This window comes from Bufo gargarizans, chromosome 1 (genome assembly GCF_014858855.1).
Source record: "Bufo gargarizans isolate SCDJY-AF-19 chromosome 1, ASM1485885v1, whole genome shotgun sequence".
NCBI lineage: Eukaryota > Metazoa > Chordata > Amphibia > Anura > Bufonidae > Bufo > Bufo gargarizans.
In genome coordinates this window covers 68,456,473-68,474,907 of record NC_058080.1, presented here as the reverse complement: position 1 = coordinate 68,474,907, position 18,435 = coordinate 68,456,473, and the positions used below count along the sequence as shown (strand labels likewise).

The 18,435-nt window shown below is 45.2% G+C and overlaps 1 protein-coding gene across 2 annotated transcripts in view; it reads left to right on the top strand.

Annotated features, from left to right (window-relative positions):
- The first annotated feature begins 6,851 nt into the window (after nt 1-6,851).
- Nucleotides 6,852-18,435, top strand: part of MAN2B2 (mannosidase alpha class 2B member 2) — a 40,472-nt gene continuing 28,888 nt past the window's right edge. For both annotated transcript variants that reach the window (XR_006390217.1, XM_044296209.1), the window contains exons 1-6: nt 6,852-7,011; nt 11,093-11,239; nt 13,780-13,885; nt 15,466-15,638; nt 16,805-16,920; nt 18,230-18,407. Coding sequence is in view for 1 of the 2 variants with exons in the window: in XM_044296209.1 (XP_044152144.1) it covers nt 6,892-7,011; nt 11,093-11,239; nt 13,780-13,885; nt 15,466-15,638; nt 16,805-16,920; nt 18,230-18,407 (840 nt within the window). In the remaining variant the exon portion in view is untranslated. The remainder of the gene's footprint in view (nt 7,012-11,092; nt 11,240-13,779; nt 13,886-15,465; nt 15,639-16,804; nt 16,921-18,229; nt 18,408-18,435) is intronic.

Genomic DNA, 18,435 nt, shown 5'->3' with positions numbered 1-18,435 from the left:
CCTCAGGGTCCGGTCACCTTCTCGTTGTGCTAGCGTTTTCTGCCACACTTTTTCCTTCCCACAGACTTCCCACTGAGGTGCCTTGGTACAGCACTCTGGGAACAGCCTATTCCTTCAGAAATTTCTTTCTGTGTCTTACCCTCCTGCTTGAGGGTGTCAATGATGGCCTTCTGGACAGCAGTCAGGTCGGCAGTCTGACCCATGATTGCGGTTTTGAGTAATGAACCAGGCTGGGAGTTTTTAAAAGCCTCAGGAATCTTTTGCAGGTGTTTAGAGTTAATTAGTTGATTCAGATGATTAGGTTACCGTATTTTTCGTTTTATAAGACGCACTTTTTTCCCTCCAAAGTGGAGGGAAAAAGTTAGTGCGTCTTATAAAACGAATGTGGCCCAAATGTGTAACTTAATGCAGCTCAGGAGCTCTCGCTAACTGCTCCTGAGCTGCTATAAAACAACGGGAGAACAGGCGGGAGGACGGACAGGAGAACGGGCGGGCAGCACTAGCGGTACCCTTCAGTGAAGCCGCCAGCCCGTGCATACATTGCGGCACTAAGCAGCGGGCTGGCGGTTTCACTGATGACCAAGTGCTGCGCCCGATCTCCTCCATGTACCGTAAGCTAGTCCTGGAGCGTCCGGACCGGTATCATAACTGTCTGCAGGCTGGCGGCATCTCTGTATGCCATATAGTGCCGCCAGCCTGTGTGGTAAAGCGCCGCCCCTCAAGCCCCCCCCCCCCTCCCTCTTTCCCTTTCCCGCCAGCCTGCTGTATCCAATCGGGATCCAGACCCCCCTTGCCCCAGGCAGGCAGTTTCTCCTATCCCCCTTGGGCAGTTTCTACTCACCCCAACTCTACTTGTCCGGGGCTGATTGGTGGTGAATCCTGCTCCCCCTTCCTCCACCAATCAGCTACCGGTACACTGTTCAGTGTCACATGACACTCCCCCACCCCCCTCTGGGTACCATAGATTGCATCCTAAGTCCCAAGGTGAGGACATCTTAAGGCAATTTATGGTACCCTAATTAAAGTGCCAAATATGACTATAACCCCCATCATCCATAGAAATCCACTCATATACTGCAGTATATGGGTGAATTCCTATGGATGTGGGGGAGGGGGGGGGGTTATAGTCATATTTAAAATAAACACTGTTCTGCAATTGTCATGTGTCTATATTAAATATGACTATAACCCCCCTCATCCATAGAAATCCACCCATGTACTGCAAAATATGGGTGGATTCCTATGGATGAGGAGTTATAGTCATATTTACCGTACCATAATATAAACAGTGTCCAGGTACTGTTCTGTAATTGGCATCTGTCTACAGTATATTAAAAATGACTATAACCCCCCTCATCCATAGGAATCCACCCATATACTGCAGTTCACTGGTGGATTCCTATGGATGAGGTGGGTTACGGTATATGGTAGCCATATCAGTTACCGTAAGCTATTGTAATACAGTCCAGGGTACAGTCCCTGGACAGTGTTCATATTTAATGTGACTATAACTCCCCTCATCAGTGTATTCTTTATGATGGGGGTTATACGGTAATCACATAACAGTGGCATCCACAGATCCCCCATAATAGTGTATCATCCACAGATTCCCGTGTGTCATCCAGCGATGATCCCCCATAACAGTGTGACATCCAGAGATGCCCCATAACAGCGTGACATCCACAGGTCCCCCATAACAGTGTGACGTCCACAGGTCCCCCATAACAGTGTGACGTCCACAGATCCCCCATAACAGTGTGACGTCCACAGATCCCCCATAACCGTGTGACGTCCACAGATCCCCCATAACAGTGTGACGTCCAGAGATCCCCCATAACCGTGTGACGTCCACAGATCCCCCATAACCGTGTGACGTCCAGAGATCCCCCATAACAGTGTGACGTCCACAGGTCCCCCATTACCGTGTGACGTCCACAGGTCCCCATAACCGTGTGACGTCCACAGGTCCCCCATAACCGTGTGACGTCCACAGGTCCCCCATAACCGTGTGACGTCCACAGGTCCCCCATAACCGTGTGACGTCCACAGGTCCCCCATAACCGTGTGACGTCCACAGGTCCCCCATAACCGTGTGACGTCCACAGGTCCCCCATAACCGTGTGACGTCCACAGGTCCCCCATAACCGTGTGACGTCCACAGATCCCCCATAACCGTGTGACGTCCACAGATCCCCCATAACAGTGTGACGTCCACAGATCCCCCATAACCGTGTGACGTCCACAGGTCCCCCATAACAGTGTGACGTCCACAGATCCCCCATAATAGTGTGACGTCCACAGATCCCCCATAACCGTGTGACGTCCAGAGATCCCCCATAACAGTGTGACATCCAGAGATCCCCCATAACAGTGTGACATCCAGAGATCCCCCATAACAGTGTGACATCCAGAGATCCCCCATAACAGCGTGACATCCACCGGTCCCCAATAACAGTGTGACGTCCAGAGATCCCCCATAACAGTGTGACATCCAGAGATCCCCCATAACAGCGTGACATCCACCGGTCCCCAATAACAGTGTGACGTCCACAGGTCCCCCATAACAGTGTCATCCACTGATATTCTTAGCTAGTATCCCCATGACACTGACATGCTTTTATTACTGTATTTTGTTGTAGAATACTACCGTACTGTAGTCTCCTGCTGCATCCATACTGTAGAAAGATGTCAAAGCAGAAAAGGCTTTCATATAAGATCCCTTTTAAACTGGAGGTGATAAAATATGCCAAAGAACATGGAAACAGGGCAGCTGAGAGACATTTTGGGCCGCCTCCAACAGAAAAAATGATACGGGAGTGGAGGAAACAGGAGGATCAGCTGCAGAAAGCAGATAAAAGCAAACGCACTTTTCGTGGGCGTACTGCAAAATGGCCACAGATTGACGTGGAAATGAAAGAGTGGATCACGCGTCATAGGAACAATGGCTTCTGCGTATCTACCAAAATGATCATATATGAAGCCAAGCGTCTAGCTGCAGAAAAAGGCATTGAGGAGTTCACTGGATCCCCATCATGGTGCTACAGATTTATGAGGAGATGTGGCCTTGCTATGCGCACCAAAACTAGAATAGCACAAAAAATGCCAAAAGAATACGAGTCCAAGATTCTTTATTTTCACAAATTTGTGCTGGATTCAAGAAAGAAAAATGGCTATCAAATAAGCCAGATTGGGAATATGGACCATTAACCTTTGATGTTCCATCGAACAGGACTGTTGATATGAGAGGCACAAAAACCGTAACAGTGTAGACCTCAGGGCACGAAAAAAAAAACATTACACGGTTGTATTGTCCTGCTGCGCAGATGGGACCAAACTGCCACCAATGATCATTTTCAAAAGGAAGAACATGCCAAAATAGGTGATTCCAAGAGGAGTGATTGTCCATGTTCATGAGAAAGGGTGGATGGACGAGAATGGCATGGGAATATGGGTCGACAAAGTGTGGTCCAAACGACCTGGAGGGCTTCTGAAGAAACTGGCCTTACTTGTGCTTGACCAGTTTAGGGCACATATCACCGAAAACACAAAAAAGAGGTTCAAAGACGTGAACACTCATCTAGCGGTCATTCCTGGGGGGCTTACCAGCCAGCTGCAGCCTCTTGATGTATCATTAAACAAGCCATTTAAGGTTTGCATGCGGGAGGAGTGGAATAAGTGGATGGCTGCTGGGAATCATGACCTTACACCCAGTGGACGGATGAAGAGGCCCACTATCACCCAAGTCTGCGAGTGGGTGAAGTCATCATGGCAATCAGTAAAGGAAGAAACGGTTGTCAAATCCTTAAAAAAAAATGCGGCATCAGTAATGCCCTGGACGGTTCGGAGGATGGTGTCCTATATGAAGACACCAGTGACAGTGATACCACTGACATTGAGCCACTGAGTTCGGACAGCAGTGAAGAGTTTTTGGGGTTCTCAGATGACTAGAGGTCATGTCGTACTGAAAATCTCTCTCTTCTGTTATTGTTAATGCTTCATAATGCTGCTGATGGCTGTTGGTAATGTTTGCACATTATATGTTATTTTATTAAAATGTTTTAGTCCACCTTTTAGTTCAAATTATTTTTTTCTACATTTTCCTCCTCTGAAAACTGGGTGCGTCTTATCATCAGGTGCGTCTTATAAAGCGAAAAATACGGTAATAGCTCGTTTAGAGAACCTTTTCATGATATGCTAATTTTTGGAGATAGGAATTTGGGTTTTCATGAGCTGTATGCCAAAATCATCAATATTAAAACAATAAAAGGCTTGAACTACTTCAGTTGGTGTGTAATGAATCTAAAATATATGAAAGTCTAATGTTTATCAGTACATTACAGAAAATAATGAACTTTATCACAATATGCTAATTTTTTTATAAGGACCTGTATAGTTGTACCCAAACCGGTACTATGAGGGAACCTGTACATCACGTGACAAGGACAGATTGTTATCCGCTAGAAGTAAGCAAAATGAAAGTTATGACTAGATAACAGCAGAGATTTTGCAAATTGATACACAAATGATGGTAGAAAATTGTAAATGTTTTCATTATACATTTATTTGCTGAAACCAGAATACTTCCTTTAACCAGCCATAGCACCTCTGAAGACTAGCATCCGTTAAGGTCAGGTTTTTTTCTCCTTCTCTATATGGAAATGTTGCGTAAAATAGTGGTAAATAATGGCGCACACCTGTTTGCGCCATCATTTACGACTTGTCACAGTTCATGCCACTTTTCCAAACTGATGAAAAAAGAAGGTGTGAACTATAGCTAAATTCCATACCGGCTCTTAATAAATTAGATGCTGCTCACCTCAGTGCACAGGGAATCAAGATGGTCGTATGAAACTCCAGTCTTGGTAAATTTCCTCTATGTCCTCCTCCGAACCAGATATCCTATTAAATGGGTTATCAAAGACCTATAATGCCCCTCCATATGCCAGGGCCCCTCACACAGATTGTACTTACCCGGCTCCCCGGCACCTATATTGCCTCTGATGCCGGCACGGCCGCCGCTGTGTCGCGTGGATTAAAACATTCGGCAATAGGTTAGGGGGAGGCAGCCAATAGCAGGCCACGATGGGAACGAGCCTTCCTAGCATCGTAGGTGATGCTAGAGAAGCTCGTCCCTAGATGCTGCGGTGGCCGTGCGGGGATCAGAAGCAATGGGGGTGATGGGAAGCGAGAGAAGTACTATCTGTGTGAGGGGCCCGGGCATATGAGGGGCACTATAGGTCTTGGATAACCCCTTTAAACCTTACTGATAATAACAACTACCTGTGAAATGAGAACAAATATTACTAAGAATTGGATGTGCATATGCCCTGTATATGTGGAGGGTGGGCCCTCAGACCCATTTCCTCTGGCGGTCCCAAGGAATACCAGTCATGTGCTGGCGGTATGGAACAAAAAACAAACACCTTTTATGGCACTTTTTTTGTTCAGTCAAAAAACAGCACATCTGTGTGTGAGGCCTCATGCACACGACCGTTGTTCTGGTCCGCATCCGAGCTGCAGTTTTTGCGGCTCGGGTGCGGACCCATTCACTTCAATGGGGCCGTAAAAGATGCGGACAGCTCTCCGTGTGCTGTCCGCATCCGTTGCTCCGTTACGTAGCCCCGCAAGAAAAATATAACATGTCCTATTCTTGTCCGTTTTGCGGACAGGAAAAGGCATTTCTACACTGGGCCGCCTGTTCCGTTCCGCAAATTGTGTATCCACAATTTGCGGACTGCAAAAAACGGAAGTCATGTGCATGAGGCCAGAAGGAAAAATAAAAGTGCCAGTAAATCTGATGAAAAGTGCACCCTGCACTTATAGCCTCTGTAGGTGGCCATAGACCTGTAACAGCTATTGTAGACCTGTAACATCCCAGCTCATCTATACACATACACGCTCGGTTTGGCTGAGCATGCATGTATTTTCAGTATAGAGAGAGAGAGAGAGAAGAAAGACGCTGTCAGTCGCATTGGTTGATAGGTTATCTCTAGGGATGAGCGAATTTCATGTTATGAAGTTCATTTGCGCTTCGTTTGGTGGTAAAAGCAGAATTACCTTATGGATTCCGTTACCATTTAGAGGCAGTCCGTTATTCATTCCGTCATAATAGAAGTCTATGGGCTGCAAAACGGATCCGTCCCGTTTCCGTTATGCATTCCGTTTTAGAACAGTGATTTGGCTGGGAAAAAGTCGCACGTGACTTCCATTAAAGCCAATGGCAGAAAAGTCACACATGGCCGGTAGCAACGTGTGACACAACGTCCGGATTTTTTGCGACTGTTGCATCACTGCGACACCATTGACAATCATTTAAACAAATGTTGCTCTAAATCGGCAGGGTGTCAGCATAGGCTGTCAATTTCCACTATGGATTTTATTACACCTTTTGCAATGCAAAAAAAAAAAAAAACACCCATGAAAATCTCCATGTAATGTCATGTTTCCTGTGTGGACGTTCCCCGGGACATAACTATCACACACATTGGTGGACATTTATCAGCCAATCAGATTCCACCTTTCATTTTTCAGAGCTCCGTTGGAAAATGAAAGGTGGCATCTGATTGGTTGCTATGGGCAACTAAGCCAGTTTTAATAAATCTCCCCTTTTTCCACAGACTGCACGCAAATGGCTCAGTTAGAATTCACCTTCATTTGAAGAATAAGGTCCATTGAAGTCATTTTCTTTTTAGATCTTGCTGTGCTTTGCTCATGTACCTGATTTATTCCCCACAATGCCTACCTTTTCTTTCTGTTACCCTTTTATGGTTTAATGGGGACTGTATCCCCCTTGGAAATATCACAGAAGCCAATCTGAAGGGAAACGCGTTTGAGCGCTCTTGTCTCCTGCGGCTTGCCGTCCACTCCCGGCTTCCGGGTTCTGGCGGCAGAATGTGGCGGCTGCTGCTCGTCCTCCTCTCCGTGTGTGGAGCTGTCACCTCTGCAGACCCCATTCATGTCTTTGTCATCCCCCACAGCCACATGGACGTCGGCTGGGTGTATACAGTGCAGGTACAGGCCGTGTATATACGTCCAGTATATGTTATTACTGGGCAGTCAGCTGACACCAGCCTCAGATCACGTGACTCAGGGCACATGACGTGGGGAGATGTTACAATGTATCCATATATATACTGCAGTACATGGCTGAAGTGTGCCTGCTGGGAGTAGTAGTGTAGTAGTACATGGCAGGACGGGGCAGTTTCTTAGTTTTGCTATACTGGGAGGGTTCGAATATACTTTATGGACCCTTATAATCAATTTGTAAGGTGGTGATTAGTGTTGAGCGAATCGGACTCCACAAAGTGGACTTAAATCCGAATTTCAGGGAAAATCTGATCTGCGCGCAAAGCCAAATTTCCTCATGCTTCGTAGTAGTGAATCGATTTTCCCTGAATGGCGGTAGAAAATTAAAAAGATCATACTTAATGCATCTGTTTGATTGCCGCTGCCATCTTGATTGAAGATCTTGAATGAAAACACGTGCGTGATGACAAGAGATGAGCGAATTTCATATTTTTGAAATTCGTTCATGCCTCGTTTAGTGGTAAAAGCAGAATTTTGCGTTACGGATTCCGTTACCACGGACCATAACGCAATTCTAGAGGCATTCCGTTATTCGTTTCGTCATAATAGAAGTCTATGGGCGGCAAAACGGATCGGTCCCGTTTCGGTTATGCAGGAAAGTCCTCCCCTGATCCTGAGTCCTCTCCTGCATAACGGAAACGGGACGGATCAGTTTTGCAGCCCATAGACTTCTATTATGACGGAATGAATAACGGAAGGCCTCTAAAGGCATTCCGTCATAGAATTGCGTTATGGTCCGTGGTAACAGAATCCATAACGCAATTCTGCTTTTACCACCAAACGAAGCGTGAACAAATTGCAAAATATGAAATTCGCTCATCTCTAGTGGTGACGTACAATGTCACCACGGGCCGCGTGAGATTTTGCGCAAGATATTCAATCAAGACGGCGGCAGCCAGCTCTTTACAATCAAATGGATGAGGTAAGTATGATTTTATTAATTTTTTAAAACATTTTTTACACTGTATTATCAATGTCAGCTATGAAGGCAGTATCTGGGGGGGGATGGGGCGACTTACAAAGAAATGCGTCACAAAGCAAATTTTTTTGTAAAATTCGGCAAAGCAGCCGAATCGAATTTTTGAATACTTGGCTCCTCACTAGTGATGATTGACCATTCCCCCACCCCTCGCCCCTTGCAAGAGACGTCTACTTTATTTCCTGCGCTTTGGATCTTGCGTTTTGGCCACGTGCGTCCCGGGTGCTGGGCCTTTGGCAGTTCCCTGCTGATTGTGTGATATGTGCCCATCATAAGGCAGGCATCGGGGCTGCACTGTTTTGGTCACAGGTGCAGAGTGTGGTGCCACATGAGCTGTCTAGGGTGCTACGTGTGCCTCATGGCAGCAGTGAGTGCAGAATGTCTGATCTACAGAACTGTTATCACGTACTGTACTGCGGGGACTACAGTTCAGTAGATCGGCAGTAAAAGTGGGAATTCACAGCATCAGAATTCACTATAATGTTGCGAGTTCACTTCACGTCATCAGCGTTCGGTCTGTGAATTGCCGCTCACACATGGAGCGTGTAATGAACATGTTTGTCTAAAAACTTGCCTTAAAGGGGTTGTCTCACTTCAGCAAGTGGCATTTATCATGTAGAGAAAGTTAATACAACGCACTTACTAATGTATTGTTATTATCCATATTGCTTCCTTTGCCGGCTGGATTCATTTTTCCATCACATTATATACGGTTTGTTTCCAGGGGTTATGACCACCCTGCGATCCATCAGTGGTGGTCGTGCTTGCACACTTTAGGAAAAGGTACGGTCTATCTGCACTCCAGCGATGGTCAGAACACCTGGAAAGGAGCGTGCACACATCCGATATCCATGTTTTGCGCATCCGTAGTTTGCAGATCACAAAACACTTGTGCATGAGGCCTCACTCTATTGGGGCTCATGCACACGAACGTTTTTTCTTTCTGCTTCAGTTCCGTTTTGTTTTTTTTTGCGGACCATATGCAGAACTATTACCTTTAATGGGTCCGCAAAAACAACGGAATGTACTCAGTGTACATTCCGTTTTCCGTATTGCAAAAAAGTAGTACATGTCCTATTATTGTCCGCAAATCACGGTCCGAGGCCACATTGAAGTCCGCAAAAAATACTGAACGCACACGGAACACATGCGTATTTTGCGGATCCGTACTGTAGAAATGCTATGCCCAGCCCATATTGCTCATGTGTTTGGTGATTAATAAGTTACTGTTTACGTTTCCGATTCTTAAAAAAACTGATCAAATACGGAAACCATAAGGATATGTTTTGTGGAATAGCGGAACGGAAGAGGACTTAAATCAGAGGGAAAATAAACTCAGATACGGAACAACAAAAACGGACCGCAAAACAACAACGGTCGTGTGCATGAGCGCCCTTACTAATCTGCTGACATACTTGAGCCCCCCATACACATTAGAGTTTTGTCATCTGAGAATGGGGGGTTCAGCCAACACTTTAATGTATATGGGGGACCTCTCAACTCTGCCCTGACAAATGTGGAGTATATTCGCCCTCTCCTTTTGTTCTCCTCGGAGATAGACAAGCCTTCGTCAGAAGTGTCTGGCAGCATCTTTCTCCACTCTCCTCATAGAGTACACTTGCATATTCGGCCGATCCCTTGGTATGGCCGTCTAGGACAAGCTGGGGGCCTGACTGTGGTCTCAGCGAGCGCTGCGGCTGCTTCCTCTGATGTCACGTCCATCAGTCCCATCAGGAAGGATCTGCAATACCGAGCATGGCCACTGTACAATGTATAGCGCTGTGCTTGGTATAGTATAAAAAGGCATTGGTGCTGGTAGTCGCACCCCACCAATTCATATTAATGACCTATCCTTAGGACAGGTCTTCGGTATTTAAACCCCTCTGAGCATTGTCTTATATAGCTGCTCAGGATATAATTAAAGGGGTTGTGTGCGATCAGGCAACCTTTTAATATCAGAGCCCCATGAAACAGCGGATTTTGTTAGATTAAAGGCAGTGTACACCTTCGGAAGCAATTTTTGTTTATGATTGCATTTTACTCATTTTTGACTAAAAATCATGTTTCCAATTGGTCTTTATTAAAAAAATTGATCCGTTCTGTCATAAAAGGTTAGCTGGTTTTCTAGCTGTGTGACTGGTACTTTCACTTTGTGTCGGTCATCTAATAAACCGTATCTCTAAACTACTAAGAGGTCATAAATGCTTATTAGTAAGATAAGAACTGAGCTATAATGAGTGTTAGGAGATCGGAGATAAGGAGCCGTCAGCTGAAACAGAGTGAAAATTCAGATCCTGCTACTAGAAAAACTCAAGGCTGCACAGAGAAAGGGGCTCAACATTTTTAATAAAAACAACTGAAAAAAAGATATAAAGCTCAAAATTAGTACTATGAAATAATAAAAAAATTCCCCCCAAGGGCTCATGTACAAACTTATTTTCTTTCTGTATTCTGTTCCGTTTTTTTTTTTTTTGCGCACAGCTGGCCCATTCACTTCAATGGGTCCGCAAAAAAAACTGGAAGTTACTCCGTGTGCATTCCTTTTCCGTATGTCCGTATTTCTGTTCCACAAAAAAATAGAACATGTCCTATTATTGTCCACATTACGGACAAGGATATTACTGTTCTATGAAGGGCCAACTGTTCGGTGTTTTTTGTGGACCTCAAAATACATACGGTCGTGTGCATGAGCCCCAAAGGTGTACATAGCCTTTAAGCTGTGGTGTTCTGATCATTTGAAATGTAATAAATGGATGGACCGACCCTTCAGAACTCTAGGTCCTAGAGGGAAAGGGGGTCTCGAGCAACAAAAAAAAAAATATATAATCGGGTTGAAAAAACGGGTCTATTAGTGATAACCTTGGTCTCGGTCAGTTTAAGGAAACGTCAGTTTTCTTTCCAGCCCTTACTGCCCTGTGACTGTTCTGCGTTGTCTTCCACTCAGGTTACTACATCGGCAGCCCTTTGCACAGATTTTCTTTTTTTCATATTTTCTGGTAGTAATAAAATACAGTGATATCATTCCAGGAGAGCATGCATGCCTACGCTGCCAACGTCTACACGACAGTAGTGGAAGAGCTGATAAAGGCCAAGCATCGGAGGTTTATTGTGGTCGAGCAGGAATTTTTTCGCTTGTGGTGGGATACGGTGGCCGGAGAATTTCAGAAGCAACAGGTGAGCCGGAGATAGAGAAATGCTAAAGAATGGGCCTTCTACATGAGAGGAGGGGGAGATTTATTAAGGCGGACACCAAAACACTGCTTGCAGCGTTTTGGTGTCCGTCTGATGAAACTGAGCCAAACAGATCCGTCCTGACACACAATGTAAGTCAATGGGGACGGATCCGTTCTCACTGACACAATCTGGCACAATAGAAAACGGATCCGTCCTCCATTGACTTTCAATGGTGTTCAAGACGAATCCGTCTTGGCTATTTTAAAGATAATACAAACGGATCCATTCTGAACGCATGCAGATGGTTGTATTATCTGAACGGATGCGTTTGTGCAGATCCATGACGGATTCGCACCAAACGCCAGTGTGAAAGTAACCTTAGACGTTAAATTATGGTTCCTACTGCCGAAAGCAAATCTCCTTGTATTTGGCGTTTTTGGGGGGTAACCTGCAATTAAGAAATAGTTCAAACTAGACAACCCCTTTAATCTTTTAGATATATAACTATTTGCGGACCACAGGATGGTCAGTTCACATAAGTGCCTGCATGTGCGCGGACATTGTGAAGCTGCAGGAGCGGGGAGCCAGTTGTCGGTGACAGTCGAGCTTGCAAAAGAGCGGTCCCAACCTCTGTTTAATTGACTCTTAGGCATCATGCACACGGCCGTTGCCTGGCCGTGCCCGTATTGCGACTCATTCAATCTGGAAGGTGCGGAGTGCTTCCATTGGTTTTCTGTCTGTGCCTCTGCACCGCAAAAAAATAGAACTTGTTCTATTTCTTTGTGGTGCGGATGGATCATGGACCCATTCAAGTTGAATGGGTCTGGATCCGTCTGCGGCAGCCATGCGGATGTTGCCCGTGCATGGGGGGCTGCAAATTGCAGTCCCCAATGCATGCAACGGCTGTGTGCATGAGGCCTTAGTGTGTATTTTGTATACCATTCAGGAAGCAGCCATGACACTTCCTGAGTAGTCCCCATATCTGCAGGGGCTGCTAGGTCTTACTAGATCCAGAGCAGCTCTGCAGTGAGTCTTCAGAGGCTATATTATTATTATTTTTTATTGCTGATTTACCCTCTGTCTGTTGATGTATTGGACCCTGTTACTATAGAAAATTGGCAATAAAAATTTAATGTAAAGTTATTAATCACTCCTAAGGCCCCTTTCACACGGGCGAGTATTCCGTGCGGATGCGATGCGTGAGTTGAACGCATTGCACCCGCACTGAATACCGACCCATTAATTTCTATGGGGCTGTTCACATGAGCGGTGATTTTCACGCATCACTTATGCGTTGCGTGAAAATCGCAGCATGCTCTATTTTGTGCGTTTTTCACGTAACGCAGGCCCCATAGAAATGAATGGGGTTGCGTGAAAATCGCAAGCATCCGCAAGCAAGTGCGGATGCGGTGCGATTTTCACGCACGGTTGCTAGGAGACGATCGGGATGGAGACCCGATCATTATTATTTTCCCTTATAACATGGTTATAAGGGAAAATAATAGCATTCTGAATATAGAATGCATAGAACAATAGCGCTGGAGGGGTTAAAAAATAATAATTTAACTCACCTTAGTCCACTTGATCGCGCTGCCCGGCATCTCATCTGTCTGCTTTGCTGAACAGGACCTGTGGTGACGTCACTCCGGTCATCACATGTTCTTTTACCATGGTGATGGATCATGTGATGACCGGAGTGACGTCACCACAGGTCCTGTTCCTGCAATGAATGCTCACCACAGGTCCTGTACAGCAAAGGAGACAGAAGAGATGCCGGGCTACGCGATCAAGTGGACTAAGGTGAGTTAAATTATTTATTTTTATTTTTTTACCCCTCCAGCGCTATTTTACTATGCATTCTATATTCAGAATGCTATTATTTTCCCTTATAACCATGTTATAAGTGAAAATAATACAATCTACAGAACACCGATCCCAGACCCGAACGGGTTTGGGTACCAAACATGCGTGATTTTTCTCACGCGAGTGCAAAACGCATTACAATGTTTTGCACTCGTGCGGAAAAATCGCAGGTGTTCCTGCAACGCACCCGCACATTTTCCCGCAACGCCCGTCTGAAAGAGGCCTAAGGCCTTCTCTGAACTTATGCGGGTGCAATGTGTAAAATTAATGAATGAGTGAAGAAAAAAACTAATAAAAAGAATACCACTACCAGCCCAAACTGCAGCTTGTAACCTCTTTGAGGACCATAAACTATACCGTATATCCCTCTATATAAAAATGAAAAGGAAAGAGTACACAATGAAATAAAAAATGTGAAAAAATTTTACGTTTTTTTTTTTTTTCTAAAATGAAAAAGAAAGTACTAAAATAAAAATGGCATAACAATAAAGCTCAATGTAACTGAATGGAAAAATGAGGCTTAGACACGCATATATGGAAACAGAATGAAGGGTTGGTTCATGACCCACAACCTCTGTCCATATGCCCTGTCAGCTTGTATGGACGTCATATATGAGGGGTATATATTTACACATTAGGCACTCTACCCTATATAATATTTCCTCTGGTGTTTGCAGGTGCATCAGCTGGTACGGGAGGGACAATTGGAGTTCATTATTGGGGGGCAAGTGATGCATGATGAAGCCGTGACCACAGTGGACGATCAGATCATACAGCTAACAGGTACTCACTGTATACACTATGGAAGAGATTTATCAAAACCAATGGAAAAGTTGCCATCACAACCAATCAGTTTGCTGCTTTTATTCCTCAGAGAGCTGCTGAGAAATGAGATCTGCAATCTGATTGGTTAGTAGGGGCCTCCTGGGCCTTACTACAATCTCAGTTACAAGGCCCCGGCCTACCATGTGCCATTTATAATAGTGCTAATTTCTTATGCAGCAGTAAAGCCATTGGGCCTTCTTAGGAAATAGGGATACAGTGTAACCGCTTCAGTATCTCACCCTTAGGATCTGCATCTACCCCTAGAACAGAGCTCGAAAAGTGTAGGAGAGTGGACCGCGCAGCCGGCTTTCATTAAGTTCTATGGGAATCCTGAAACTAGCCGAGTGGCGCATAGAAATCCCATAGAAAGTCCCATAGAAATTATTGGGAAGGGCACCACGCAAGCGCAGCCACCGCTCCATTCACTTCTATGGGGCTGACGGAAATAGCCGAGCCAGTGCTTGGCTCTTTTCAGCACTCCCATAGAAATGAATTAAGTGCGGCAATGCAGTCCACTCTTCTTTATTTTGCGGGCTCTGTTCTAGGGATAGGCGCACCTAGCGATATGCCACTAATGCGTGAGATGGGCCAACCCCTTTAAGGACAGATTCTACTTCTCCTTTTTTTTTAACCCACTCCTGGTTTTGGTTTCAACAACTGCTTAAATCCCACATGTGTGGCCAAACCCTAAAATGATAACATTCTGGCTGTCTGCAGCCACCACTAGAGGGCACTCACTGCATTTATAAAGCTCCCATTGAAGTCAATAGGGTCTGTGTTAATACACAAGAATTACACTTCCGATAGTGACGCCTGCTGGTGGAAACGCTGTATAAACGTTCAGCAAAGATTTAAAAGGGAGGGAGGTTAAAGGGACGATCCTGAGAATAGGTCATCGATATCAGAACAGTGGAGGCCCGACTCTCAGCCCCCCCCCCCCCCCCCCCCGATCAGCTGCTGGAAGGGTCTACGACATGTGACGTCATCAGTAGGATTGGTCAACAATATTTAAAGAGGACCTTTCACTACTGTACAAACTAAAAACTAACTATACCTGTGGGCAGACCGGCGCCCAGGGGCCCCCCTGCACTTACTAGTATGCCTGGGTGCCGCTCCGTTCGCCCGGTATAAGCTCCGGTGACTCAGCTCCGTCTGTTGTACTGGACTGATTTTTTTGTAGGAGGCGTGTCCCTTGCTGCACTGCTGGCCAATCGCAGCGCACAGCTCATAGCCTGGCTATGAGCTGTGCGCTTCGATTGGCCAGTGCTCCTCTTTAATTACCGTAAAACCAAATAAACCCTGCATCCCTTTTATATTCCCCTAGTCAGAATTTCAGAATTGACATACCGCTTGTATCTAGGCAGGAGCATACCGAAATTGTGTTAAATGAAGGGGTCTTCAAAATCTGGACAGGTCTGGTCCATATACAGGCCTGACGGTGAGGGTCCTGCTAGTTTTCATAGTTTTTGCAGCCAGGTTATTATGTAGGTGTGCTTGGAAACTAACGAACATTGAATAATACATATGTCTGTACACAGAGGGCCATGGATTTTTGTATGAAACATTTGGAGTAAGGCCCCAGTTTTCTTGGCACGTGGACCCCTTTGGAGCTTCTGCCACCTCACCTACCATTTTCTCCATGTCTGGATTCAATGCCCACCTTATTTCCCGCATTGATTATGACAGTAAGGCTGCCATGCAGGATTCCAAGGTATGAATGTAATGATGTTGTTGTTATTATTATTATGTATACAGACAAACGCATTGCAATATGATTACTAACTTTCTCTCATAAAACATCCTTTAATTTGGCAAACATGGTACTTTGAAGGTGTCGGATTATCAGACTTTCTGGTTTATTGGACATTAAAGGGGTTGTCCACCCCTTTGCTGCAGATGGCCTGTCCTCAGGATAGGCCTTCAATATCTGACTATATACGGTATATCTCTTGGCTCGGGTCTGACACGCTGTACCCCCACAGATTAGCTGTTCTAGGGTAGTTTGCAGAACTACACAGCTCCGTCCATCAGTAGAAAAGTATTGGAAAAAAACTTTAATTTGGGCGCTTTTAATCGTCACCCAGCGGGTTATGTTGCATGGGCTGTCAGGGAGGGTGGTCTGAAGGAATAGCTGTCGGCTGAATGAGTGTTTGATCGGTCACTGTCTAAATATTATTTTTTTTTGTCTTTTTTAAGTAGTTTGCCCCCTTCTGCTTATATCAGGCCAGAACATTGCCCCCTTGTGGCTTTTGTTCTTATGTTAGAACATGCCCCCTTGTGGCTGCTGTTCACACTTCAGAATGTCGCCCCCTTGTGGCTGCTGTTCACACTTCAGAATGTCGCCCCCTTGTGGCTGCTGTTCACACTTCAGAATGTCGCCCCCTTGTGGCTGCTGTTCACACTTCAGAATGTCGCCCCCTTGTGGCTGCTGTTCACACTTCAGAATGTCGCCCCCTTGTGGCTGCCGTTCACACTTCAGAATGTCGCCCCCTTGTGGCTGCCGTTAACATATCAGAATGTCGCCCCCTTGTGGCTGTTGTTAACATATCAGAATGTCGCCCCCTTGTGGCTGTTGTTAACATATCAGAATGTCGCCCCCTTGTGGCTGTTGTTCCCCTGATAACAGCAATTACTGGACTGTGTGAATAGCTATGAGGATTCTTCATGTGTATGTGGTAGTCTTATGTTCCCCTGTGCAGGTCTCTCGTGGGTTCCTGGGCTAAGGGCCAGTTTTTTCTTCTGAACTAGTATTTTTTTCTGCATGATTTATTAGTTGTTTGTTGTAAATGCCAGGACTGAATCATCACAACAAGCCCTAATCTCCAGGGTACAAAGCACCATTAGCTGTGTGGCTCTTGCATTATTTTCTCTTTGCAGAAGCTGCAGTTTGTTTGGCGAGGCTCTCGCTCCTTATCTGAGAAGCAGGAGATCTTTACGCATGTCATGGACCAGTTCAGTTACTGCACCCCTTCTTACCTGCCGTTTACCGACAGGTACAGTCGTATAAAGAATCAACTTAATATTAAAGGACACTTTTGGGGAAAATCATTGCATTCTACTCATCTTGGGCTTAAAATAATTTTTTCTATTAGTCTTTGTTAGAAATGTTCAGCAGTTTTTCCGCTACAGCTTTCAGTTTGACTGCATTTACGGACTAATGCTCTCTGCCTCACACTGAATCTGTCCGGGAACTGCTCTGACGGCTCGATCTGTAGCCCTTATCTCGGAACCTCTGACAGATCATAAACAAAAGTTTAAACCGTATTTTCCATTTGGTAAGAATTTCACTTTAATGTGTGTTTATGATCTGTCAGGGGTTCAGAAATAAGGGTCACTGATTGAGCCGTCAGAGCAGTTCCATGATGGATTCAGGGTGAGGCAGAGAGCATTAGTCTGTAAATGCAGTGAAAAATCTGCAGAGGAAAAACTGTTGAACATTTTTTTTAACAAAGATCAACTGAAAAAATGATTTTTAGCTCAAAAATCTGTAAAACTGAATAATAAAAAATTGCCCTCAGTGGTGTCCATGGCCTTTAAATTTGCTGGGTGTATCACTATCAGATGAGTCTGTAGGCCAGATCCTAAAATTCGTGGCTAAGCCTTTGCTGTCCAAGCCCTGTAGCTAAAAACCCTGGCCAAGGCAAGAATGGCTTGTTGTCACCCTCCATGACACCCATCACCCAGAAGACTCCTCACCCCACAATCCCCTTGTGCCCCACAGCTACACCTCTGCAGATCCTGGACATCTATTCTGACAGGTTTGTGGCCAGTCATGTTTATTGTGGCATTTTCATGATATTGGGCTCCAGACATCCAGCTACAGGTTGTCCTTACACCACTGTTTTCAAAGTCTATCATGGTGTACAGCAAGACGGCAATGGAGGCTGGAATGGAGGGCTACCCTTTTTAGCAATGAGACCAGCTTTTGTCTTGGATGTAGTGATAGTCCGAGATTGGTCTGGAGACCATGTGGGCAACACCATGAAGAGGCCTTCACAAGAGAACATCACACCAGTCCTACTCCCGGAATTATGCTTTGGAGTGGCATCATTTATGATAGTGGACCCCTCTGGTCTTCATTTCAAGAGGTTTTCAATAATTTGTTTCCATTTTTTAGAATTTGCCTATAATTAACATGTCTATCGATGTGATTTCCATAATTCCACAACTTTTCCTTCATGGTCTTGTAGTTTCAATGTTGAGGCGTGTATTATGGATTTGCAGATTTCTAAGACAGAAAACAAAAACGCCCAGGCCACATAATGCTCAATTTATGGTAACTGGCTCCTCTCACTTCTCTAGATCCGGATTTTATTGGAATGGAGTCGCTCTGTTTCCTGATCCACCAAAGGATGGTATTTATCCTAACATGAGTCTCCCAGTTACAAGTGACAGCATTCACCAGTATGCAGAAACCATGGTGAAGAACATAAAGATGCGAGCCGCCTGGTTTAGAAGCAATGATGTTTTGTGGCCCTGGGTAACTATGGTTCCTGTAGGCTTCATTT